Source organism: Kogia breviceps, chromosome 9 (assembly GCF_026419965.1).
Source record: "Kogia breviceps isolate mKogBre1 chromosome 9, mKogBre1 haplotype 1, whole genome shotgun sequence".
NCBI lineage: Eukaryota > Metazoa > Chordata > Mammalia > Artiodactyla > Physeteridae > Kogia > Kogia breviceps.
Genome location: NC_081318.1, coordinates 113,807,931 through 113,835,114, shown reverse-complemented (window position 1 = coordinate 113,835,114; position 27,184 = coordinate 113,807,931). Strand labels below are relative to the sequence as shown.

At 54.3% G+C, this 27,184-nt stretch overlaps 1 protein-coding gene across 13 annotated transcripts in view; it reads right to left on the bottom strand.

Annotated features, from left to right (window-relative positions):
- TNS3 (tensin 3) overlaps positions 1-27,184 on the bottom strand; it is a 225,516-nt gene that overhangs the window by 62,099 nt on the left and 136,233 nt on the right. For all 13 annotated transcript variants that reach the window (XM_067042998.1, XM_067042995.1, XM_059073549.2 and 10 more), the window contains one exon: positions 10,464-11,723. In XM_067042998.1, coding sequence (XP_066899099.1) covers positions 10,464-11,723 — 1,260 coding nt within the window. The remainder of the gene's footprint in view (positions 1-10,463; positions 11,724-27,184) is intronic.

The following is a 27,184-nucleotide window of genomic DNA, read 5'->3' as shown; positions in this document are numbered from 1 at the left end:
CTTTTAAAATCAGGAAAACAAGATCCACATTATCTTTAAGAAGAATAAGTTTTGTTTACATTTTGTAGAAACCTGAGTTGACCTCACAGACGTTCCCAAGTCCTTCTCTACTAGTTCTAATTCTAGTAGATCTAACTCTGTCCTAGTACAGGCACACCTCATTTTACTGCACTTCACAGATACTGCTTTTTACAAATTGAAGGTCTGTGTCAATCCTGCATCAAGCAAGTCTATCAGCACCATTTTTCCACAGCATTTGTTCACTTCATGTCTCTGTGTCACGTTTGGGTAATTCTCACAATATTTGAAAATTTTTCATTGTTATTATATTTGCTATGGTAATTTGTAATCAGTGGTCTATGATATTACTACTGTGATTACTTTTTTTGTTTTGTATTTTGAAATTAAGGTATGTATACTTTTTTTCCCAGACATAACGCTATGGTACACTTAACAGACTACAGTATAGTGTGAACATTTATACGCACTGGGAAACCAGAAAAATCTGTCTGAGTCACTTTATTGAGGCGATATTTGCTTTATGATGATGGTCTGGAGCCCAACCTGCAATATGCCTGAGGTCAGTGCCCGTATTTAGTTTCTATGTGAAGATCCACAAACGCAAACGTGTTGGGTGTTTGATTAACCTATCATTCTGACAAGTCTGCCATGTGTGATGGCTGGATCTCCTCATCAGATACACAGACGATCCTATGGGAGGTGGCTTTCTGCACCAATAAGCTCAGAGGAGCTGTACAAGTTACCTTAGTTTAAAGAGAACAGGACTAGGGTGTCCGCGAGGTTGGGACGTGAGCACCGCTGGGCGGGGGCCCACACCCCTTGGGCCATCCAACAATGGCCGGATGCAGGCTGCCCACCCTCCCAAGGGAGGGCCTTGATTCCATGTCACTTGACGAGTTGAACTGTATTCAAGAATCCACTCCATAAATCCAGCCATGATCATATTTTTCCTTCTCAGTAGAGCAATCAGATCCAAGAAAAGAGGAAGAAAGAGACTGAAGGAAAGCAGGACAGAGTCGCTGTACTAAAGCCCTGGGCCTGCGCCGGCTGGGACCCTGCAGGTGGCTCGGCAAACCGCCCCCTCCCACGGGCCTTCCTCAGGCAAAGGCAGCTGGAGCTGGTGCCCCTGGCCCTGCCCTGCTCGGCCCAGGTGCGGCCACGAGAAAACGCCCCAGGACACCACCGCCCTCCAAGTCACAGAAGCGGTAGGGTTCAGTGCGGAAACCGTGGCAACCTAGGACCACAGAGTTACCGACATCTCCAGTGACCCGCACGTCCCCGCACGTCCCCGCTCTCGTTCTCAGCCGCAGTCTCCATGGAGGGTCGGTGCGGGAGCAGCTCTTCCCGTACAGAAGGCTGCCTGGCAGTCTCGTGCTCGGGGTCTGCTATTTTCCGCCAACACGTGGCATTGTGGCGTGGTCTGCGATGGCCACACAACCAGACGTGGCCCACTCCCGGCCAGTCCCTGTGCTGGCCTTCAGACCCCTCCCCTTTCCTCCTGCCACCGGACACGATGCACTCCAGGCCTCGGGACCCACCTACCCAGGCTGGAAAGGGGGGCAGGTGTCCCCAGCTGCCACCCCCAAAGACCTGAGAATCTCAGCATTTTAACAATTCAACTTTACTCACAGGTGGAGCTGGGGTCAAGGACACGTGCTGGGCCTGAGGGCATCTGGCCTTTCGAGGCGCTGCCTCAGCCCAAGCCAGGCTTGGCGGGGTGGGGGGCGCTGAGCTTCCCTACGGGACCTAGGAGCTCGCTGAGCCTGAGAGACAAGCAAGGCTTGGTCATTCGGGCCACTCACAGGGATGGAGCCCTGCTGAGATCGGGACCGGGCACTGCAACCTTACACGGGTCACCACAAGAAAGTGGCATGGGGTCAGTGCGGGAAAGTTCGGGGGTGCTGAGGACAGAGCAGGAGAGCCAGTCCTCATACAGGGGCACCCGGATGCCCCCACTGAGCCCTGGAGAAGTGGGGGTTTCAGGCCAAGACTGCGGGGTGCCCATCAAGCACTTAGCACCGAGCACTGAATTCAGCCTAATTAGGGAGGTGGGTGACGCCGCGGTCGCCAATTTACCCCTGAGCCAACAGAGGTGCAACCGGTGACTTTCTCAGGCGACTAGAGAACTGTAAAAATACTAGAAAACTGATTTTACAAAGCCAGGAGCCCCTTGGCTACTCTGCACCGAAATACAGTGAACTCCCAATTATGCAACAGAGTGCAGACGCATGGTCGTAGGGAACTCAGAGCATGCTTGTATTTTCCTTGCACTGTGCTAGGGCAGATTCAGATTTATCTGGGCGACTATCTGATCCTATTTAAAGAGGAACTTGAGAAGCAGCGAGGTGGGGTCATAGCACCCACTCTGCCTGCCCAAATAAAGCACCTGCGGCAGAGCCAGCACAGGAAATCACTGCCCAGACCTCTGGCACAGGACATCCGCCTGTCCTGGAAGTTCTACAGCAGGCGGAAGTTCTCCTGCCTCACCAAACAGTGGGTCAGCCTCCAGGGGACTGGGACACAGGCCCAAGATGAAACACAACTGTGAAACAGCGATTCTCAAACGTGGCCACACATCAGAATCGCACTAAAAATGCTGTCTCTCGGGCCTCACCCCTTACCTGTGAAGTCACAGCCTGCGGGAGTGAGGCCCAGGTGTCAGCATTTTTTTTTTTAACTCTCACGTTTCCAGTACACAGACAAGCTCGAGAACCAGGGCTGGTCTCAACCCTGGATTCACACTGGAGTTACACAAGCGGGGAGCATTTAGAAGAATTCTGACCCCCGAGCCACGACCCAGGCCAACTCAACCAGACCTTTTGGAGGCGGAAGCTGCGTGGGTACCCTCAGCGCCTGCGTTTCGTCAAGTTCGCCGTGCAGCCAGGTGGCGAACGCCTGCTCTGACCAGTAGGTGGAAACTCACGAGCTCCTAGAACATGACCTTCATCTTCTATCTGGGCCACTGCCAAGGTGAAGCACCCTTAAGCTATTTATTTATCTTTATACGATCATATAAGAATGAAGCCTGCATCACCAAGGCTTGCACGGATGGCTTCTGAAAACTCCCTCAATTTCCTAGGAGCAAAAACAATCACCAAAGGATTCATTTGGATTACTTTGGCTCCAGAGGTCGTTTGAGACCTCCTGCCTGCAGCTCATTCAAATAAACATGTGTATCCTCTAGAATGAGAGTGGAAAAGCGAAAACGACAACAAAAAGCCCAAACACTCTTCCCAGGTTAAATGTTCCCAGAATGACTTAAGGAGATTTTCCTCCCTTAAACTGAAATAGGGATTGATTCACCGGCAGGGTATATTCTGGAAGAGCTGGGTGACATCTGTTGGAAATCCCTAGTCAGAGTGCAGAAGGGTGCTGAAGACCAGGGCAGGAGCGGTCGTTCCCTCTGGGGTGCCCTCTCTGACCTTAGGAAAGCGTACAGGAACGAGACCCGCGGGATCTGGCAAAAGCGCACCAAGAGGCCGAGTAAAAAAGCCTACCTTTTGGATTGCAAAAGTGAGAACCGTTTCCGCTGGGGGACTCCAAAGTGCTTGGTTAGGTGGTAGCATTTCCTCTAGAATGACACATTTAAAAGGGAAATGGGGGCTTCCCTGGTGGCGCAGTGGTTGAGAGTCCGCCTGCCGATGCAGCGGACACGGGTTCGTGCCCCGGTCCGGGAGGATCCCACATGCCACGGAGCGGCTGGGCCCGTGAGCCACGGCCGCTGTGCCTGCGCGTCCGGAGCCTGCGCTCCGCAATGGGAGAGGCCACAGCGGTGAGAGGCCCGCGTACCACCAAAAAAAAAATAAAAATAAAAAAAAAATAAAAGCGAAATGATTGTGTCCAAAAAGCTAGGGAGCATGCCCTTCTACTATAAGACATTTGAGGAATACACTCATGTTTTACTCAAAGTAAGCTTGTAATTTAAAGCACAGATGTAAAAAGCCGCACAGCAACCGAAAGGCAAGGTCACTACTGGCCTCCGGGGGTCTCCAAAGCGGACTTTCAAACATCCGAGGGGGCAGCTCCTCGGCAAGGTAACAAAAGAATTGCCACGTGGCCCAGCAGTTCCACTCCTGGGTATTTACCCCAAAGAACTGAAAACAGGGGTTCAAACGAATACTTGCACGTGAACGTTCACAGCAGCTCTATTCACAATCACCAAAAGGTCACCATCCAGCGATGACTGAAAAAGGGCAGTGTGGGCTGTCCATGCAGTCGAATATCACTCAGCCTTAAGCCTGCAAGACCTGACGCTGAGTGAAAGAGGCCCGACTCAAAAGGTCACACATCATACGATTCCGTTTATGTAAAATGTCCAGAAGAGGCAAATCCCTAGAGACAGAAAACAGCTTAGGGGCTGCCAGGGGCTTGGGGGAGTGTGGAGTGCCGGTGACTGACCATGGGTACAGATTTCCTTTTGAAATAACAAAAGTGCTCTGGAGCTAGACAGTGGTAATGGTTGTACAACCATCGTTGAGGGTACTTAATGCCACTTAATTGGACATTTTTAAATGGTTAAAATGGTCAATTTTACATTAGGTGCATTTTTCCCCAATAAAAAAGATCTGAGGGGGTGATTTCTGTTTCCTAGGTTGGCCTGCCCAAGGGTTTTCACCTGAGATGCATGTGATTTTATTTTAAATTGCTTTCTTTTGATTTATCCTTTAATACGAGTGTTAGGGTGTGACATAGGTTTTTTTTAAATTATGTGTTTAAGTAGTTTACATCAGCTATGACTGATTTCGGGGTAGTGAAGATGGCATCAGAAAACAGATGTTCTACACACAGAACCATGGGCTGGAGGGGTTGAGAACCACAGCTGCAGGCTGGCCCAGGAGGTCCAGAGCAGGCAGGAGAGGCCGCAACTCCAGGTCTCTCAGGGATGTCGGAAGACGCCCGTCGAGGTGACCACGAGGGGGCACCCGAATCTGCCCGTGTGTGAGGTGAGGGTCGCTGCAGCAAAAGGAACTGATTCATCAACTCTCCGATTTATAATGTGCCTTTTTTTAAAAAAATTTATTGATTTTTATTTGTTTTTAGCTGCACTGGGTCTTCGTTGCCACTGCACGGGCTTTCTCTAGTTGCGGCGAGCAAGGGCTGCTCTTCGTTGCGGTGCGCAGGCTTCTCTTGTTGCGGAGCATGGCCTCTAGGCGCGTGGGCTTCAGTAGTTGTGGCACGTGGGCTTCAGTAGTTGTGGTGCACAGGCTCAGCAGTTGTGGCTCACGGGCTCTCGAGCGCAGGCTCAGTAGTTGCGGCGCACGGGCTTAGTTGCTCCGCGGCACGTGGGATCCTCCCGGACCGGGGCTCGAACCCGTGTCCCCTGCATGGGCAGGCGGACTCTCAACCACTGCGCCACCAGGGAAGCCCCTTTAACATATAATTTAAATTGACAGGCTTTCCACTATCAATTGCTGAAAGCTGATGCTTATTGTGAATTTCCTTCAGCATAAATGAGTCCTCTGACAGGGGCGAGCACTCATGCAGGGATGTCTGCATCTGTCTGCAGAAGCACATGAGAAGCACCGGCACAGTGTCCCAGTGCCTTCTGCAAGCAGGGCACGGGGTCTGCCAGGGTCCGACAATTGTGGACCCTGTGGGTTGGGGGTTGCAGCAAGTACAGCGGGATTGGGGTTGGGGGTTGGGGGTTGATGTACCATGAATAAAATATTTTGACAACAGGAAACAAGGAGCCCATAGGTATGAGGAAAACAGAGCTGGCTTCCTGCCATCCATGGAATCATAAACTTCACAGATTGAGTCATTTCTTTTGTTACTTGGGTATATCAGTTGAAATCTCCCCTCATTTAAAAAATGTAATCCAGAAACCCACCGTTGAGCAGGGCTGCAGTGCAGCTGGGCGACCTGGGGGCTGGGGCGGCGTGAGGCCACAGCAGCGCCCAGACGGGCTGCGGCTGAAGCACGGTCTGGTGTCAGCCCGGAGCAGGGGAGCTGCAGAGGTGCTGAGCGCCTACAGGGAGTGAAACGCCGCCACATCTCACCCCATTTTACAAGGTCTCCCAGGGCTTTCTGAGACCCACCTCTGAGGGGCCACTCTCGCCTCCTGGGTGGGGACTGGCTCCCTACACGGCCCATGATAAACCTCGCTAAGGTCCCCATGCCAATTCAGCAGAGACACATGGGTCTTTGGACGGTCACCTGCATTTCCACCAGCACCAGATCCCCTCTATTTACAAACATTTCCACGTGTCAGGAAACAAAATTCGTAAGTCACTGGCACTGCCCTCCAGGGGTTCCGCTCTGGTGGCAAAAACTGAGTATAGTGGAATAAGGGCTCAGCCATGAGATGCACAGTGAGACAGATGGAGGCTGTTTACACATTATGGTGGGCATGAAGGTCAGGCGTGATACAGACATGCTTCAACATAGCACCTAGAACGGGACAGGAGCTGTGTGGCAGTGCTCACTATCATCTTTACCATCACCATCACCACCATCACCACCACCCATCATCACCACCATCACCACCATCACCATCACCACCATCATCATCACCATCACCATCACCATCATCACCATCATCACCACCATCACCATCACCATCATCACCACCATCACCATCATCATCACCACCACCATCATCACCACCATCACCATCATCATCATCACCATCACCATCATCACCACCATCACCATCACCACCTCATCACTATCACCATCATCACCACCATCACCACCACCATCCTCACCACCACCACCATCCTCACCATTATTATTATTGTGCTGATAGCAAGTAGACTTTCTCAGAAAATGCTTAGCCTTCACATATAACTTTCACCTCAGGAATAACCAGAGCCACAGTGGGCATGCTGCTGCCTGCAGAGCTGGTGCAATGTGAGCTGTGCAGGACATGCAGCAGTCCCCAGAAGGAGCCCCGGGTAATACCATTCCCAACTCCCTACCACCAGATAACTGGTGGTCTTTCTCATAGTCAGGACATGATCTGCAAAGAGTGAAGGATTTCACTAACTTCAGGATGCTGAGGTCTCTGCGACAAACCTTTATTTACAGCCAGAATTAAGACACTGTGCAGCAGTCAGCATCTGGGGGCAAGATGCAAGGCAGGCCAGGGAGGGTCTCACGTAGAAAATACAGCGTCTTGGAACTTTCCGGCCTACTTCCCATTTGTGTGCAAGACTTGAGGCCACTCTGGTCAGATACTGCCCCACATCAAGAGGGCTGAGCCTCAGGCACACAGACATGGGACAGTGCATCTGTGGGGTGACAGCCACCATCCTGCGAATGTCATGGAGCCTTTCAGATTCATCGTCCCCTTCCGACTCAGCATGGTAGAACCGAGAGCCACATGTGGACCAGGCTCAGCTCGGCAGCCCTGGCCTCCCCCATCTAGGGGATGGATGTGTGCTGGGGATCTGGAACATCTTCCAAGCACAGGCTTCCAGCATCCCCAAACCTTCTAAAATGTTCCACAACTCAGAATCAGTTGGTTAGTTGCACACTTTTATGACTTTTCTTACCACCTAGTGATTTTTTTTCTGCTGCTGGCTGACCTAGCTTTTGGCAACCGAGAGATGTAAATACTGACATTTAAATATTAAAATCAAATGGGTTTCCGTGTCCTCCATACCAGCCAGGGAGGGAAGGAAGTTCTCTCTCCACCTCAATTCAAGTGGCCGAAAGCTACAGACGTGCACATGCTTTTGATGGGATTTCTATCAATACAAGATGTCCCGGAATGAGAGCCAGAAGTCTGCATGCAGGCTGTTCTGAGAACCCTTTACACGTCCAGATCCTTTTCATCAATGCAGTGCAAGCCTCAAAGGCACTACACTTCCCGGCTTGGCACTTTCCTAAAACAGGAGCTGACTCTGGAGTTGAAAGCCAAGCTGTGAGCTATGAGCTGCCCGGCTGGCAGGTGTTCATCGCTGCTCAGGCCTCCTACCAGAAGCTCACGTGCACATTTCAGAAAGGTCTCTGAAGATTAGCATCCACATTGCTTATACCTAATCTACTGACATCACCATAGTTTTTTTTTTTTTTTTTTTTTGCGGTATGCGGGCCTCTCACTGCTGCGGCCTCTCCCGTTGCGGAGCACAGGCTCCGGACGCGCAGGCTCAGCGGCCATGGCTCACGGGCTCAGCCGCTCCGCGGCATGTGGGATCTTCCCGGACCAGGGCACGAACCCGTGTCTCCTGCATCGGCAGGCGGACTCCCAACCACTGCGCCACCAGGGAAGCCCACCATAGTTTTTAAAGTATGAAAGAAAACCGGCAAATGCCAGAGGTTCCTATCAAACATGAATGGATTAATAAACACTCTAACTGAATTTGCATAATTAATAACCTAACGTGCTGAATTTTACGGGTCTGTTGAAATATTCAAGTCCTTTAATTTTAAAAATGTCATTATTTTTATAAGACAAGGAACTAGAAAAGATCTAAGATCACAATTAAAACTCCAATAATTACAGCGATGAGTTTATCAGGTAATTTACGAATAGCTAACTAAAGGGTGGAGGAAATGAAGAGACTTTCTAACATCCCAGGCTCCGTGTTTTATTGTTACAAGAATAAAGGAGAAGTCACTAGGGACTGAGTTCCATCAACTGGAAAACAAATGAACTAAAGGAGGCTGTCAGACTGTAACCTGAGCCTTGGAATCCTTTTCCCCCTATACACTCGGATGCCTCCAACTGCTTCCAAATCTCAAAGGAGGTTTTAATCCACAAAAAAAGGTTTCTGGTTTTAATTTTTCCAAGCAATTTCTTTTAAGTAGGTTTGGTGAGATAAGAGACAGGATGCAGATAGCTTTGTTCCCAATGAAACCTTTTTAAAACTCAGAATCTCCTGAATGTGTCTGATTCAATGAATTCATACATCCAAATCCTTCCAACTATTTAGTTGCTACTATTACTACTGTTGCCCTATGGCTACATGGTAGAGTCTGATCATCTACTCCCAGGAGGCTCTTCCAGCTCCTTACAACTCCAAGTTACTTACATCCAGGGGCACAGGTACTCAGGGAAGAGGGGATACCACACACTTATGACCCAGGTACCCTACAGGGGCATGCGGACCAGCACTTCCTGCACACTTCCACCAGCCAGGTATGTGATAGGGTTTCTTTTAACACAGCGAACAGAAATTCAGAGACTACATCCTTAACCCAAAGTCACACAGTCAGCCAAATGCACAGCTAAGCAGGACCAAGGTCTGCAAAGCTCAGGTAACCCAGGCCACCTGGACCTGGATGGGGTGTGGGGGGGTGTCTGAAATGCACTCCATCTGACTGCAAAGCGGGCAGGGTCTCTGGGTGCAGCCACAGGGGCCGAATCCTGCTCTACTGCGAATGACCTATGTGACCTTGGGCGGGCCACTTCCCGACACCTCTGGAAACCCAACTGTGAGACAGGATCCGCCCCTGTGGCCGAGGGGCCTACGAAGACGAAGACGAAAGGGCCCCGAGAACAATGCCTGCAGCAAGAGCGGCACCCCTGCCCCATCAGTACCCTGGCTCGGCACTCAGGGTCAGACTCTGGAGTAGGGGGAAGCGACAGAGCTCTTCCTCCGTCACCCCTCCTGTCTTTACTTCTAGAGGCAGGGCCTTTAGGGAACCCCAGAGCTGGACGCACCCCAGCACGCCGACGCGGGAGGGCCTGGCCTCACTCTCAGCCCCGAGGTGACCTCTGGGTCCTTGCAGCTCCACGCCTCCCTCCACCCGCCCCGGACCTCAGCAGGCTTGGATGCCTGCCTTGGCCCCATCCGCCTCCTCTGTGTGGAAGCTTCTAGACGGACACTCCACTCCTTGACCTGGACACCCCACCTCTGTCCCAGTGTCCCTGGCCTGCGGGGCATCCTCCCAGGCCACCCTGGCCAGCTCTCCGGGGCCCACAGCCTCCGCTTCGCCAACGTGGAGAGCCTGTCACGGGCCGGCTCCCGGCTCCCCGCCTCACGTCCACTTGGCCGTACACCCAGAGGCCACCTCTGTCCGCCACAGCTACCCCAGCCCTCCCAGGTCTCGCAGGTGGGCAGGAAGGCCTGGCCCTGGTCTTGCACAGCCGTGCCCTACGGGTGAGAGCCTGCACAGTGCCCACCTCCCGCCCAGGACAGCCCCCAGAGCTGCAGGGTGCACACAGGGACGCCCTCAGGGCCCGCGACCCTGCGGCCCCTCTGGCATCCCCGCCACTGCCCGCCTCCAGCCACCCCCATGGCCCTGGCTCTCCAGCTCGCAGGCTGCTGCCCCACGGACAGCCTTCCTGCCCCCTGCGTGGCCAGCCAGGAGACATCTTCGGCACCTGGAGTGCACGGTTACCCGCCTGTCCCCACGAGGCTGTGCCCAGGGCCCCAACCGCCCTCCTCCTTCCCCTCCCCCGACCCTGCCTCGAGGCCGGCGCTCTTCCGCAAATCCCTACTCCGCCAAGCACAGAGCCAGGCGAGCATGCCTCCCATGGAACACCAGCTCACCTTGCCTCGTGGGGGCCCTGCCAGGGCCTTCTCCCGAGTCCTGCAGGCGGCCGCTCGCCCGCAGCCCACCTCCCACACCGTCTGGGGCTGCGGGGCCGTTGGCCTGGCTGCCCAGCACGTTCACGTGGGTGGGGATGGGCTCAAAGGTGGGGTCCAGCTCCAAGATCAGCCTATTGAGCTGCTCGATGGACTGGTCGATGTCCAAGGTGGGTGAGCCAGGGGAAGGGTCTGTGCTCAGCTCCGGGCCAGTACCATTCACGACTCTGACATCTGGAATCCTGGGTTTGAGCGCTGCTTTGCCGGGAGGGGGTCTCTGCGTGTCGGGGGGATGTGGCCCGGGGCCTGTGCCCCTCTGGACGGCCACTCTGCTGCTGGACCCCCGGGTAGGGGTGAGCGGGACCCTAGGCTGGGTCTGCGCCAGGCCGGAACCGTCAGCCGTGCCGCGGCCGCCGAGCCTGGCCTCCCCGTCGGGGGTGAAGCTGTACTGGTGAGCGGCCACCATCTGCTGCTGGCGCACCCAAGTCTGCGTGGAGTAGCTGCTCTGCCCGTAGGCCTGCGTCTGGGCGGGCACGGAGGGCTTCCTGAGCACAGGCTGCAGCTGCTTGGGCTCGCGGCTCCCGAAAGCCCGTTCCCGCTCGTACGGGGGCTCCACGGCGAGGCCCAGGTCCGGGGCAAGAGCGCCGTGCTGATCTTCGCCAGCAGTGCTGCTGAATCCATCAGACAGGAGGGAGTTCTGGCTGCTCTGGTGGCAGGTGAAGGGGCCCAGGTGGGCTGACTGGTGGCCCTCGGAGGAGGAGAGGGTCCCGATGCTGTCCACACTCTGCAGGTCGTGGCTGGGCATCTCGTCGTCCAGGATGTCCGTCTCTCGGTCCTTGGGGCTGCTGTCTCCGTTCACGTGGACCTGGGCCGGTACGACATGGCGGGTCCCGCTGTACTTGCTGCAAGCATCACTCATGTCCTTGAGGGGGCTTCCAGAATCTTCCAGACCAAAGCCACTGAGCAGCTGATCCAGCTCAGCCTTCTCCTGGGGGCTCAGGCCCCTCTTGGGTCCCGGAGCCAGGTGCTCCTCGGTCCTGTCGGTCCTCACCGAGGCCGTGGAGTGGCCGGAGTCACTGCTGACAGACAGGGTGTGGTCGCTGTGGTCTGGGCTGCTGGCGGCCGGGACAGTGGGGGACCCACCTGGGACACTGGGATCCGAGGCGCTCTTCTTTCTCACCTTGGCATAAAGGCTGCCGTCGACAGGGCCCTGCGTGTGCAGCACTGGTGGGGAGAAAAGGAGAGACGGAGAGATGGTCTGTAAGTCAAGGATGAAAGGGGGCTTCGGGCTTTTGGAACAGGCCTATACTTCTGCCTGAACAAATAAATGGATTCACAACAGACAACTCAGAATAATCAGGGCCAGAGATGCCTCCAGGGTCCCCAAATTCTACATTACACTCGAAGCCAACGCCAACCGCCAACGAAAAGCAAAGCAAACGCCAACGAAAAACACTCTGAATAATCAAACATTTTCAGGCCCTGAACTGTTTCTACATTTTTACGCAAAGAGAACGAACGGTCACTTAGAGAACCTCTGGGCTTCTCCACGTCTTGCCTCGAGGGCTCACTGTTAATGGCATCCTTAGTTTGAATGCTGAACACAGCGCTTGCTGCTCACAAATCTCCAAGACTCAAGAAAGGATGGCGCCTACGGCAGGAGAGAGCTTCTGTCAACATCTATGAAGCATCCTCCAGGGACCCGGGTAACAGTCCTTGGTAAGCAGAACATCTGATTTAGGAGCCTGCTGTCCTCAACCTTCCGAGATCCGCTGAAACCTAAATAAGCAACTCAATGAAAACAGAAAGCGCAGGAACTCGTCCCGGGCCGGCCTTCCCACGAGTGCAGCATCTTTGGGCCAAGAAGGTGCTGATGAAGGCACAGCAGGACCTCAGAACACAGAGGGGGTAAGCACTGATCTCCACGCATCAGGACGGCTGAGAAAGCAAAATTAGGCCTCAAACGCAGATGGGAAGAGCGCTCCCATTATTAATTACGGCCTTGGCTGCGGCAATCGCCACTCCCTGGCTCACGGCAAAGAACTGGGAGGGCACCCAACGGCACAAGAGAGCTTGAGGTCGGCACCTCCCTCCCTCTCCGTCCTCCTCTGCCTCCCTGTTTGCCCAACTGTGAAATTGCAGGCATACCACCACAATAACGGAGCTGCAGAGGGCTTGATCCACGCTGTTTGGGGGTCCTGGGAGCCACTGCACCCCAGCAGCAACCAGGCCTGGAGCCGCTCTGGAGGGACCCGGCTTGGCTCTGGCCCCGGTGGGCTGCGTGCACTCCACAATCAGCAGCTTCCGGCTTTTTTAAAAACACCGGGGTGACAGGCCAGGACAGAGAGATCTGTGGGGTATCTGGGGGTGCTGTGCTGAGAGCACGTGCGAGCCCGGCTTCCTTCGTATCTCAACTGTGCCCGAGAGGAAGAAGCAGGGCTAGAAGTGACGGGGGACGGCAAACAAACACCGGAGGGCAGGCCGGTGCGCATCTCAGCGACCCCCACCCTAACGCAGCGCCCGGCGGGGAGGGCTGGGGGGAGAAATGATACATAAAATACGGTAAATAAACCAAGTCACCAAGGCAGGCAACTGGTGACGTGAGCATCTGAGTCGGAGGCAGGCGCTGGATGCAGCTTCGGGGTAACTGGGGCAGGTGTCAATGACAGCTGGCGGTCACAGAGCACCTATCACGGGGTGTGCGCTCGGCACATTTTCTCTAACTTTCTAGCAATATTCCCCGTCTAAAGAAAAAGAATTGATGCTGAAAGAGCATCAGTAACTTGCCCAAGGTCAGGCAGCTGCCGGGATGCCCAGGTGGGACCAGAACCCATGCTCTCTGGCTCTGCAGCCTGGGAGCCCCTGGGTGCCCGGGCCCTGCTCACGAAGAGGTGGCACTCGGTCATGATGCTCTGCATGTGGTCAGCGAGTGACCCAAAGGTGCCACGGGCGGGGGGGAAACCTGCTGCACCCAGCTTTGCACACAAGGACCCCGGAACGAGCGCCCCCAAGTTACAGGGCACCTGCAGACATCACCCCTACAGCTGTGAAAGTGCAGAATCAACCCATGTGTGAGCCACTAGGTCATCATGCTTAGGACGCCGCTGGGCTCACGCGGAACGGCCCGTGGGTGAAGCGGGAGCTGGACCGGACAGACGCCAGTTCAAGTCCTGGCTCTACCCCAACCCGGCCTCTGGGGCCACCAGCCCTGGGTTGGCCCAGCTGCACAATAAGGGTTTGGCTGTGCTCTACATGGAGCTCAAACACGGGCACTGAAAGTCACAGCACACAGGTGAGTGTCCTTCTGGCCCTTCTAGCCTTCTAACGTGGCTTCTGCGGGAGACCCTCTGTGGCCAGGAAAACTCAACTAAGGCAAGACCTGGGAAACCAGGTGTTTCCCTTCTATGCTGCAGAGTGAGGAGGAGAGCACACCCCGCTCTGTAAGAAGCCCAGTCCCGCCAGAGCGGAGGGGAGGCCAGGACAGACGACCAGTGCACAGCCAGCCAGCGGGGATTTTTCTGGAAACAGACGTCCAGGCGTCCATGACTCAAGTCCTTCTCCCTGAATCTAAATGAAAACGGACTGGCGCAATGAGTTAAGGGGGGCAAAGGAAGCCAGGAAGGACCTGTACAAAAATTCTTCTGATTTAAATTCAGGCAGTGCCCGTTAATCATTTTGATAGAACCCCGTGGCGACCCCACGTGAAGAACAGTCCATAAGGGCCTGCAGGAAACGGAACAGGACAGGATACTTCCCCTTGGCTGCGAGTTACGAATCATCCCATTCTTATTATTTTTATTAGTAGTGGAAATCTTAAACTGATGATCAACGCATTAAAACACAGCCCGCTTGCCACGGACTGAACACTGGCTCTGTGCGAGGCCGGGCACTGAGCGTTTCGGCCTCGGCCTCATGGGCTCTCAGAGCTGCTCCGGGAGTGCGGCAAGACACCACCAGCACAGACCCTTTGCTACACGTCCCACCACACACACAGGCGACTGCCTGTGTCAGAAAACGTCCAGTAAGTGGTATATCTAGAGGAAAAGGATACAAACCGTCTCCGAGAACCCTCAAAGGTAGACTCGCCCAAACTTCTGAATCACTTTGTAGGAGCTAAAAGTCTTCCCAAAGGCACAGGGCCTCTGGGGGGCTGTCCAGGGGCCTCCAGAGACACCCTACTGCACCCAAGCTTTGTGATCCCGGGGAGTGTGGGAGCCAGGCTTGGGGCGAGGAGGGAAAGGGGCCTCCAGACCCGCTGTCCCTGCCCTGCACTCTTTGCAAAAGGACTCGGACTGAGTTTCCCTGCACCCGGAGGTGGACTCCTGTTCTGCATTTACTCTGTACTTTCCTGGTCAGGACATTTAGACTCTTCAATCCCCTGATTCTTCACTTATAAAAGAATAATTAGTCTTATCTTTCAATGCACTTATACGAATTAGAGAACATATATAAAGAAGCCAGGTCCTAGGCTCCTGAGATGGGTAGCCATAATTATCTTTTTTTTAAAATGGTATTTATTTATTTATTTTATTTTCGGTCGCGTTGGGTGTTTGTCGCTGCGCGCGGGCTTTCTCTAGTTGCGGCGAGCAGAGGCTACTCTTCATTGAGGTGCACGGGCTTCTCGTTACGGTGGCTTCTCTTGTTGCGGAGCATGGGCTCTAGGCGCGCAGGCTGAGTAGTTGCAGCACGTAAGCTCAGTAGTTGTGGCTCACAGGCTCTAGAGTGCAGGCTCAGTAGTTATGGCGCACAGGCTTAGCTGCTCCATGGCATGTGGGATCTTCCCGGACCAGGGCTTGAACCCGTGTCCCCTGCATTGGCAGGAGGATTCTTAACCGCTGTGCCACCAGGGAAGTCCTGAGGGTAGCCATAATTATTAAAAGCTCCTTCCAAGGTGGACAAGGCCTGGCATTCCCTGACTGTGCTCATTTCTTCCCTGTCCACCTTGCTGCTCCCAGACCACAGCAGGCACTCACCTGCCCCAGGGCCTTTGCTCGTGCCGTTCTCTGCCTGCTGGGTGTTTGTCTGTGGCACACAGCTACATTCAGACCTACTGTAGACTGCCTGCCCCACAAGAATGTGGGCTCCAGGAGGGCAGGGGTTTGTTTTTTGCTCCCTGTGGTATCCCCAGCATTAAGAACCAGCCCCTGGCACCCAGTGGACACCGAGTACTGACAGACTGAATGCTCTGGCTTGTTCTCACATGACAAAGCCTGGGGAGCTATTTTGGAGAGATGTTCAGCTGCCTTAGCTGGGACAAAGACTAAAAATAAATAACCAACCTTCTGAAGGCAGAAGTGCCCACAGCTCTTGGCCACCTGCAGCCCCAGGGCCTCCACTCCCCAGACATCCTAACAACCTCTCCCCCAGGTAGACTGCACGGCCCCAGCAAGTGGGCCTTCAACTGCAACCCAACTGGAAAGGTGCTGAAGTCAACGAGCGGGTTCCAAAATGTCCAAGAAAACAAAAGATGCAAACCTAAATGTGACCCAACGTGCAGGCAGAGGGGCAAAGGTCCGAGGGACGTCTGAACACTATCTGTGCAGCCACAGGACTGGGGGTGTGACGAGGGCAAGACAGAGCCCCGGCATACAGTAGGCGCATAACAACGGCACCGCATCTTTACCATTTCCCGTCTCCTCCATCCTCCCGCCGTCAAGATGGACTTTCCCAGGCAGGTTTGTCCCCACAGCTGCAGCGATGGGCGAGGTGCACCCACTTACTCACAGCCTGCCTCTAAACCACATCTAGAGAAGGGCGACCTTGCCTACGGGGCTGGTATTCTGTTTTTTGAGACCCCATGTGAAAAACTGCAGGGTGAGAGCAATGAAAACAGAGTCACAACCAGGGACAAAAGTTATCTGGGGGGCTTGGGGGAGGGAGGGGGTCACTGCACGACTGACTGCCAAACCTCCATGGAAAATGAGACACAAGCTCCAGCCTTGGTGTATGAAGCCCCCCAAAACTTTGGTCAGTCTTTAAGGACACCCTGACTTAATTGATGGTAGAGTGCCCCTTTTAATTCAGATTTGGAAAAGGGTTGCAGAAAGTAATTTTCAGAGAGCCGATATAGCCCAACTCCCTTCTGTGATCCCTGGCACGGCTGGGGCTGGGGTCCCACCACACCACCAAGGGCTCCCAGGGGAAAGGAGGTGGGTCCCCTGGGGTGCAGGAGGCTTGGGGTAGTGAAGCTCGGCTCCACCTCAGAGCTCAGAGTGCTATCAAAGCTGGGGTGAGCGCGGGGCCAGCAGAAGAAGTCTGGAAGGTGGAGGCAGTCACTTCATCTGCCCCTTGCATCCTTTTGTAGATTTAAATGACACATTTTAACTTTGTGCTTCCAGCTCAAGGGGAGTTTGGGGGAACTGAATGAATCCTCATTCTGCAAGTGAAGACCCCAACATCCAGATAGAGATGTGACCCGCCCAGGACCCCCAGCTTTTCCACTGCAGATGCAGGACAAGAGCCTTTGCCTGTCCCAGGGCAGGATCAAGCACTTGCTCTGTGTCCTGTCCCTTCCCGCCGGCCCTGCCCCACCGACCAGAACCCAGGGCCCCTTCGAAAAGGAGGCCTGTGAGTTTTCTGGTAATGATTTCCCTGCATCCGGGGCCTAGTTAAAAATCAAACAAACGTTAACTGCGGCTCTGATCGCTTCCGCTGAATGACACACCAGGGAGGTTCCCATCTGGAAAAGAACCAGAAGAAAGAAAAGAGCCAGTGGACAGTCTTGCCTCCTTAAAGGGCAGAAGCTGCAGCACAGACTCCCCGCCCCTGCTCTGCTACCATGTGCCAGTTCCCTGCCCATTCCCACTCGACTTTTGAAAGGGGGCTATCTCACAAGAAGGAAAAGAGACACCCCCAAAATAATTTAAAAGTAAGCAAAGAAAATGAGGCAGACCTATAAAACAAACAAACAAAAAAAACGAAAACATTCCTTCTCATCCTGGCTGAGCGCAGATTAACCAATGCCCACCTGTGCTCACAGGTGTGTGAAGAATCAGCCAAAGGGAAGGCAGCACCTCAACTCCACCGCCATCCGAGCCCCAACCACTCGGCTACCAAGAAGGTGTAGAACTGACCTGTAATAAGTTCAGCCGTCCCCTGGCCCTGATGCCCACACAAAAAATCCATTTCAAACAAAAGAGCAAACCTGAGGGCTTTGTTAAGCTCGCTGAAATCTTTCTTTCTTCTATATACTGACTCCACGAATCTTACGCTTTACTTTTGTGAAAGGTTTGCTTGCAAAGCAACTTTTCATTTCAAAGGCGCTAACAGGATCCTCCCTGCAAGTCTTCTACGGAGAAAAACAGAAAACTCCACTCCAGGAACAGTCGCACGAGTTTGCTAAGCACGTGCCACGGCTGCTAGTTAGTTGTTTATGGAGATTGAAATGGAATACTCAGCAGAGTCCCAACTACATGCTGGGATGAACCAGCCCGGGGAACAGGGACAGGATCAAGAAACGGAGGGCGGCAGGCACATTCCACAGCATCTCACGGGTTAGCGGAGGCAGAAAGAGAGAGCAGGATTGCAGGAAGGGATGCATCCAGGAACAGCTGCTCTCAGGTGAGGCTGCAAGGAATCGTTATTTCTATCATCAGAGAAAGAGAGAAGGCAGGAAACAGCCGTCTCCTGCAATGGCGCTGACACTCTAAAGACAGAGGCTCTGTATAAGCACCTCCTATGTGCCAGGACACTGTCATGCTCCAGGGATGGACCTCACTTCACTCCCAACGCAATCCTGTGAGGCAGTAATCGACAAGCCCATCTTATAGATGAGAAAACAGAGGCTCAGAGAGGTTATGCTAATATTGAAGATAATAAAAGGCTACTGAATAGATCATCTGGAATTCAAACCTACCTCTGCCCTACTCCCAAATCCCTGCTTTCTGTTTTTTTAAAACACTGGAATTCTAAACCTGACCAACCACTTTAATGTGAAATTAACAATTTAATTTCGGAAAGGAATTTCCCTATATGTTTTCTTTTTAACTCCCTCTCTCTCTCCCCCCCACCTCTCTCTCTCTCTCTCTCTCACACACACACACTCCTTAGAAACTACTTAAGCACTCTGTTTTCCTCCCTAACTCCCGAAATGGTGCACTGTCGGGACAGGATCCTGTGTTTGGAGGCTGCCAGGTTGATGATGGCAGTGTTATGTCTGTTTCCTAGGCTACAGCAGCAGGAGCCCCGTGGCAGGCTCCGCGTTTCTGTCCTTACAATGAATGAGCTGCTCCCGGGTACACCACTTGGTCCCCGCCTACTGCACCCACAGCCCCTTGGGAGCGCTGATAAAGGGAAGGCTCCCGGCCCACCCTGACTCAGCAGGAGACAGGCTGCGCCTCTGGGCGCACGCTGCTGAGCAGTCGGTCACTCCGGCCTCCTGCGGCCGGCCCCCCGCATTCCCCACCTCCAGCTCGCCCCTCCAATCGGCTCGCTCACTGTTCGAGGCCACTCAGCTAAACCAACTGACCCCATCAAAATGTCCCAATACCAGACACCATGAGTCTACCAGCCGCGGGCTTCCCGGGAAAAGTGTCTGAGAAGAAAGAAGGACAAGTGATGCCATCATCTGCAACTACACCCAAAGCACTGAGTGAGCAGCCAGACTCCAAAGGCTTCCACTGACATCCTGAGGGAAGAGGTCGGGGGCAGGCACTGGGCTCGCGGCGGGGAGGCTGCTACGAAGGGGCACCAGGGATGATTTGGGTGACAGACGTGTTCTTTCTCTTAGCTGTGGTGGGAGCTGCAGGACAGGAAGTCAAACCCCCAGATGCACAGTAAACAGAGTGAACTTTGCTCTGTGTATGTATTGGGCTGGCCAAAAACTTTGTTCGGGTGTCTCCATGCTACAAAAGCCCCAAACGAACTACCTGGCCAACCCAATAAATTACACCTCGATTTTTTTAAAAGGTCATGAAATCAAGACAGAAATGAGGCTCACAGTGCGATGGGCCACCCCCCATGCACTGTGTCCGCCTGCCCCCTCCTCCTCCCACCCCCCGCCCTCCTCTCCTCATCTCCTTTGCTCTCTGCTCCCGCCCCCGCCACCTTGAATTCCTCCACTTTCCCCCTCTCTTCCAGGACCTTCCTTCCTCCTCCTAGACTCCCTGAGATGGTGAGGCTCTCTCCTCTTCGGGATACTTGTCAGGGTCCCTTAGTGCCCCCCTTGTGGCACAGAGCTTGTTTAAACTTTTTCACTGGAGCGATTTATGTGCTCGTCCTCAGTCCCCTTCTGGACTTTCTGGCATAATCCACCTGGGTGTGAATCCTAATTAAAAATCCTCCCCACGGCTGTGTGACCTTGGGCAAGTTACTCAACCTCTCTGTGCTTCACTTCCCTTATTGGAGAAGTTGCCGGGCAACAGGTGTTTGACGAGGTCTGCCCCAGGATCACGGTGGCGATTCGGTGAGACCAAACACAAAGGGAAAAGCACCGGTGGGCACTGGGTGAACACTGTCCCTGCACATCCCCACCCTTGACCTGGTGATTCAGGGTTTCCTGTCTGTGTTCCCTCCAGCCCAGAGCCTGGGAAATGATAAGAATGCCTCATGCTGTCCCGTTAACGAGGATTCCCAACTCAGCCTGACTGACCTTAACACTTCGGAATTATGCTGAAGGATTGCTTTCTAATAGAGATCTAAAGGAAAAGATGGAATTTTACAAAACCTAACTGAAGGTTCTATAACCCAAACTGCACAGCGCGGCCCTCCGGCCGGCCGAACGGCCAACCTCCAGCTCTCAGCAGCGGTAAAACCTTGTTCGGGCCACGTGATCTGCTCGGCTTCTCCGCTTCCTCTGGGGCCGATAACCACGAGGACGAAAGCGGTAGCAGTGAGCCAGCTGAGTGACGCCGAGGGCCTCTGCAACGTCTCAGTGGGCTCATCACAAACTCGCCTCTGCTGAACCCGCGCGGTCGTGGGAACTGTGCCCCGTTCCACGGGGCTCAGCGGCAGGATGACAGCCGCGTGGGCGGACCTTCCAAAGCACACCCGGGGGCCTTCCTTACCTCTGCACATCGTTTCTCTCCCAGGCCTGCTGCATCGGCTCTGACGGGCCAGCTGTGGAAGCAGCGACGAACTGCCCAGCTTTCCATTTTGAGAATGGGCCCTGGAGCACCGGCCCAGCACTGCCAGATGTCGAGAAGCAAGCGAGCATCTCAGGGCCTGCTGTGTGGCGTGCAGGAAGAGGGGGCACCGGGGGTTCCAGTCTCGGAGGCATGGGGAGCACAGCCACAGAGCAAGGCAGCTGGAAGGGGGATGGGCCCAGAGCGGGAGGCTGGGCTGGGCGGGGTCAGTGACCCTCTACATCCTCTGGCCAGGTCGAGAGCTGCAGGTGGCTTTGGAAGTGTCCCAGGGACGCCTCTTCCCTCGGGGGCCCGTGGAGGCTGCCGGACCTTCACAATCAGGAGAAACACCCAGGCTTGGCCGGTGTCCCTCTCGGCGGAGTCCTTGTCATCTCACCAAGTCACTCACGCCAAGATCTCTCTCTCTTTTTCCACTTGGACATTTATAATTGCAGCATTTATAACCTCTCAGGGAATGAGGCTTGCTTTTATTTTATTGCCATACGGTTCTGCCTCCGTGCTAATTAAAGACTCCCCTGTGTTTGTACTGAATTAGTTCCTATTCGAAAGCTATCGAGAGCCAAGAAAGGATGGCCACACTGAGGGCCTTTGAGAATATTACCTTTAGTCTACAACAGCCCAGAGGGGTGACTGATATGTCACACGTGAGGTGAAATGTGCCCTTTTCCCCTAAACGAAAGGCAGAAGATGGTGATTAGCTGCTAGGAACCCCAGGGGTGTGAGAGCCTGGCCCAAGCCCCTCCTCAGGCCGAGTTCCAGAAACAACTCCACACAGCACGGAACTTCTCTGGATGTGCCATCCTCATACCTTGTGAGCAAATGCCTCCCCGAACCCCCGAGCTCCAAACTACCCCACTGAATGCCAGGCGGGGAGGCGGCACCTGGCCCGCCGGGTGGGGGGCGCCGATGGAAATCGCTCCCTTTGAAGCCAAGTCAAGCTCTGTGTAAATGTTTTCTAAAACCGAGGCAGGCTGTAAATTCTTGGAAAAAAACGTGAGAGCAGGAGGGGGGCGTTCTAGCCAGAAAGGCACATGGCTGTCCGGGAAGGGACGCGCCAATGCCAGGGCCCAGCACCTGGGAAGCTGGAGCCACACCGATTCCTAGCACCGCTGGCGGTCCCCTGGGCGAGGCCCGGAATGCCGCGACAAAGGAGCATTGGGCTTCACAGTGGGGAGGCGTGTCCTGGCCACAGGGACCATGCCCCAGACAGCCCACACAAACACGAGGCCGGCAGGACCACTCCTAAGGGGGCCCCTCTCCTGTCCAACCGACACCCCAGCTCGGGCCATCCTGTCGAGGGCACTTATCTTGGTAGCTGATTCCCTTCCAGGCACTCCAGTGAAAACAGGAGGTCCTGTGGCCCACTCTGAGGCCACCTGGGCCGGCCAGCCACAGCGCCGGCCACGAGCGCTCGAAACCCCACTTCAAACCATCACTGAATCTCCAAGGGCAGAAGCAGCTAAGGCTCCTCTAAACTGCAAACAGACAGTCTTCCCGGAGGCCCGCCTGGCTTTCCCTCTTGCCACGTTCAAACTGCTGTTCAGCTCGTTACTTACCAACAAACACCCTCTCCTCTCCCGGGAGTGCCATCCTATCCCTCTGGTACTTGTCTGGCTGGCAACTCTCTGGTCTCAACTGAGGGTCTCTGCAGCCTAGCAGAAGCTGTGCACACACGCACACGCGCGCACACACACACACACACGCGCGCGCTCCCTGCTCACCTTTTTTCCAGACAGCACTGCAGCGTGTTCAGCCCACATCTGTTGGACCCTGAAGAAAGCCTTCAACCCCAGAACGCAGCATTCTGGGATGGAGGCATGTGTCCCCCGCAGGGACCCAGCCTCCCTCTCCAGGTAGTGCAGAAGGTGGAAGATCTTGTTAGCTAAGAAAAGGACTTTGGTTCCACCCAAAAAGGCCAGTGCGATGTAAACACGAGGGCGGGGTTTCCTGCAATCAGGTTTAGTGAAATTTGAACCCTGGAGGCTCAGGAGGCGGGGGTGGGGGGGTGGAAAGGCTTCTGTTCGAGAGCCACCCATCGGGACCAGGGTTCCCTCCAGGCCTGCCTGGCTGACAAGCTGACGTGTGGAGCCAGCACCAAGCAGCTTGGGTTTACAAATCACAGTCTCAGCATCGTTTGCTTTCTTCGGCGTATCTGCCAGGAAGTCTTTGCCTTTACACCCTCCATCTCCTGGGGCTGTGCCTCTCTTTCAAGCTCGATGTGGCCAAGTTCACGGTCAGTGTTAACTGCACACGGCCTATCTTTCAGGGATTCCTTGCACACCCAGACCTCCACGTGCTGCCCAGCAGCGCCTCTGCACCTCAGGCCTCTTTATGCGCAACTCAGGTGGGCTTCAGCGAACGGTTTACCCCTGTGCTTTGATTGCATATTGGTCACAGCACAGCCACACGCCCCGAGTCTTAAATGAACCTAAGACACCAGAGCAAACAAGCAAAGCCATTCTGATGCCTTCAGGATCCCACAGCACAACTGGAACCTTCCCAAACGTCACCACCCAAGCAGCCTGAGGCGGGGAGACGGGACAAGAGCCAGCAGGTCCCAGACACAGATTTCTCCAACAACCCGCCCCGCAAACGGCCATCAAGGCACAGGTTACGTCCGTGCTCAGGAGAAAGCGTCTCTTTTATTGCGGAACACAATGCACTGCTTGTGCGAGAAGGTCTGTTCAGTTTGGTGTTCGGCAAAGGGTCCTGACCAACCCCCGCTCCTGTCAAGGGAACTGACATCATTGTGCCGACTCTGCAAATAACACTGTCACCGCAAATGAAGGAAGTGACTAACTGATCACACAGAACTTTGCGTCAAAGAATTCACATCAAAAGAAAAGACATTAGAAACGGAAATCTGAAAGATCTGGTTTGAGGACTGAGACAAATGGGGCCTGGCCGCCTTGTAGCCAAGGTCATGTCCAGAGTGGGTGGAGGTCTTAGCCTTCTACAGGGGACAGTCTTAAAATCAGACCTCTGCATCCCAAAGCTGACAACCGTGTGAAAACACCACAGAATAAGGTATCAACGATGAGCAAGAGACAGAAACAGCGGTACCCCGGGCCAGTGGTCTCTTTTCTCCATTCCTAAGAGAACGAAGCTGCATGACTAGTTGTGTGTCGAAAGAAGCCTGGCCTCTCGTGTGGTTCATTTTCCACTGGGTGGGGCGCAGGGTGGGTGTTCCTCACGTTGAGGGCAGCTTCACAAACGAACCACGACAGCCTCCACGCACGCACGCACGCACGCACGCACGCATGCACGGCAACCGGCATCAGTGTGACCTTCGGACCTCGGCACTTGTGCTGCTGACGGCCTCTGAGTACTCGCGCCCCAAACACCGTCATGTCCCCTCTGTCCCACCCGTGGGCTTCCATCGCACGGAAGCCCATTCAGGCTGCGAGTGTCCACCTCTCCTGAAACAACGTGGTCGTGTGGCACTCTGCGGATGTGTGGCCAAAAGGGAGCTCTGTGGCTCAGTGTTTTGAAAAGGCCTCAAACCCTTCAAAGCTACAGAGGCAGAATTTTGTGCATGGGGTTACATAACTGATACTGAAAAAGACTTGGTGGGCTCCCGAATGCTCCTGGGCGTAGTCGGCAAAGTGGGACAGGAGACCTGCAGAATGTTCAGTGTGATTCCGGCGTAAGACCCGTAAGGACAGAAGAAATATCCAGAAAAGGAAAACCAACTGAGACTAAAAGAAGTGGAAATTTCACCAAGCAGTAGAAAAGATCGGCCCAAGGTCAAAACACGTATAAAAGGTTCAGAGCAGCATTAATCACAATAGCCAAAAGGTGGAAATAACCCCAACGCCCACCTGCTGATGAATGAATCAACACAATGTGGTCTAGCCACACTCCTTCGGCCGTAAAAGAGGAGTGGGGTACCGAAACAAAATGAATGAACCCTCAAACCACAAGGCAAAGTGAAAGACACCTGTCACAAAAAGCCACACACTGCATGACTCCACTTGTGTGAAATGTGCAGACGAGGGAAATTCATAGGGAAGGAAGAGGGGGTCACCTGGGGCTAGAAGAGGAGGACTGGGGAGTGACTGCCAATGAGCACAGGGTTTCATCTGGGGCTGACAGAAATGTTCTGGAATTAGAAAGTGGTGACAGTTGCCTGGCCACACCCAGCCCCAGGCCCCAGAGGGACAGCTGCCCACCACAAGGCCGGGAGAGGGACCTCTGCCCCCAGCCCACTCCTTCCAAAACTCCTTTCCCTCTGGAAGCCCATGCTTTCCCTCCAGCCCCTTCTGAAGTACCTGCTTGGACTCCTAGAGCTACAGGACACAGAGTCTGACCCCAGGAACACCCTCGTTGCCACCATCAATACCATCACCAAGAGACCACCGCAATAAATGGCAGAGACCCATTTATTTAAAAGGGATAGGCACGTTGATAACGGTCTCTACAGAGACTAAATAAAGGATTTTCCCAGCTGCCCCTTCTTACAAAACACCTCCCTTTTCCCTTAATTCATGGGGAAGTTTTCCCTCTTGAGGATCCCAGGGTCCGCTCCAATTTGCAGCCCTTTCCAAAGGGAGCGTGTGATAAAGTCACATACGTGGGGGGATCTGAAAGCCCACCCCCTACATCTGGTGAGTCTGAAGAGATGGGAGGCAGGGTGACACTGCAACCCCATCAGGCAAGAGATGGAAGGAGGAGGGGATGCGTGCATGTGTTGGGGAGGAGGACACTCACAGGCACGTGCATCTCAGCCCCTTTCTCTCTTGGGCCTTTGGTTCTGGTTGTCAAATACTGCAAGTCTGGAGTCATTCCCGTGTTGGTGACATTGCCAAAATGCCTGAGCCCTGCCTTGGCAGAAATGCACCTGCAGGCTCTGCAGCGAAGACTGCAATCCTGCCCGTTACTGAGGAAGTTCTCCCCACGGAGGACACAGAAGGAAGTTCACCAGATTTGATCTGAGCTTAATTCACCCAGCCAACGTGCCACTGTCCAGGCTGGGAGGGGCTCGACTGAGATGCAATTTGGTAAAAGTGGGTCTGCAAGAGCTTTTAAAGAAGGGGAGAGGAAACAAACCCCTCACCATATCACATGTACACACTCTCCGAGTTCACGCTCATGTAGAAGTTGTGTGACTTGGGGTTTTAGGGAAACCAGGGGGTCGGGCCCACTTCTAGTTTCATCTCTCAGAGAACCCACCAGCAGTCAGAACTCAGCTGCTGGCCCCCAAGGCAGGGCGCCAGTGACAAGAGTGCTCCAGAGACGGGAGGCAGGGCGCGGGCAGGGAACCCTGGGTGCCTGCTGCTGAAGCAGGTGCAGCATCAAAGGGCAGGAGCGATGCCGACGCCAGTCATAAGGGCAGGAGGAAAGTGAAAGCAGGATAAACATGCACTTGGCTGGAGTCTAGGGAGGCCGCTGGAGCTGCGGGCAGGTCAACAGCCACCTGCCTTTCAGAACCCTGCCTCAGAGCACAGGACACGCTCACTCCTGCAGTGGGTCCCACAGCCCGAGGGACGGGGGCAAGCCGGGGGCCAAGGAGCCCGGCGAAATCAAGCCAACTCTCAGTGCCTCTGTTCTCTGTCTGTCCTGGGTAACTCTACTTAACGCTTCCAGCCACCCCTGGGAGGCTGACACAGCTGATTCATGCAAACTCGTCCGGGCCGACACGAATTCTGAGTCGATTTCTCTGACACCACTTGGGCTAGAAAAGCAATGGATTCCAAGGTGGCAGCTCAGGGCCGGGCATGACTCATTAACAGCTTCTGACGTCGCACTTAACTCTTCTGACGGGATCCAATCCATTTCAAAAAGCTAACACCCGAAGGACTTTGTGGTTCTTAGCGGAGATGGATGGTGAGACTCTCGTATCTCAGATGAGATGAAGCCACTGCCCTCTATCCCAACTGCTGCCTGAAATCCCTGATCAAGGGAGGATGAACTCTGGGTCAGGGGCTCACACCCGGGCCTGGCAAGGCCGGGGGTCAGAGGCTGTAAATCAAGAGAGCACAAGGAGGGTGCTGGCTGAGGCCTGAGCAAGAGACCCACCTCATCCATCTAAACTGGCAAATGCCGTCAGCATTTGACACAGCGTGCGCTGGGTCAACGCCGGTACTCTGCTCTGAACCCTCAAAGCAAGCAACGCTTGGGAAAGTCCGGCCGGACGCAGGATCTAAGCAAATTCTTCTCAGTCTGGATACGGAGAGTGGAGGCATTCAGTGAGCGGTGGCCGTGGCCAGACACTGATGACACACACACACACACACGTGTACACTGACGAGGCAGCCCCTAAGTTCTGGAAGCTCAGCCAACAGCATTCCCATTCCGCTAGCGGGGAGCCTGGCCTGGGACAGAGAGCAGATCCAGGACCTAAGGTCTGATCTGCCAGATTCCAGTGGACCCTCCTTCTGCTAAGTCGCCAACGCTTGCTTTGCTTTTCCAAATCTCAACACCCAACCACAGTTTCTGGGAAGAAATGCTTTCAAATCCATTTTCAAAATGGCAACACCTAAATGTCACAACTGGATCTGGCACTTCTAACTCTGCACACACCCGTGGCCAGCCGCGTCTCGACCCAACTGGTCCTCACCAGCAGGCCAACTGCCGCAGGCTCTGCAGAGCGTCCTGCCTGGG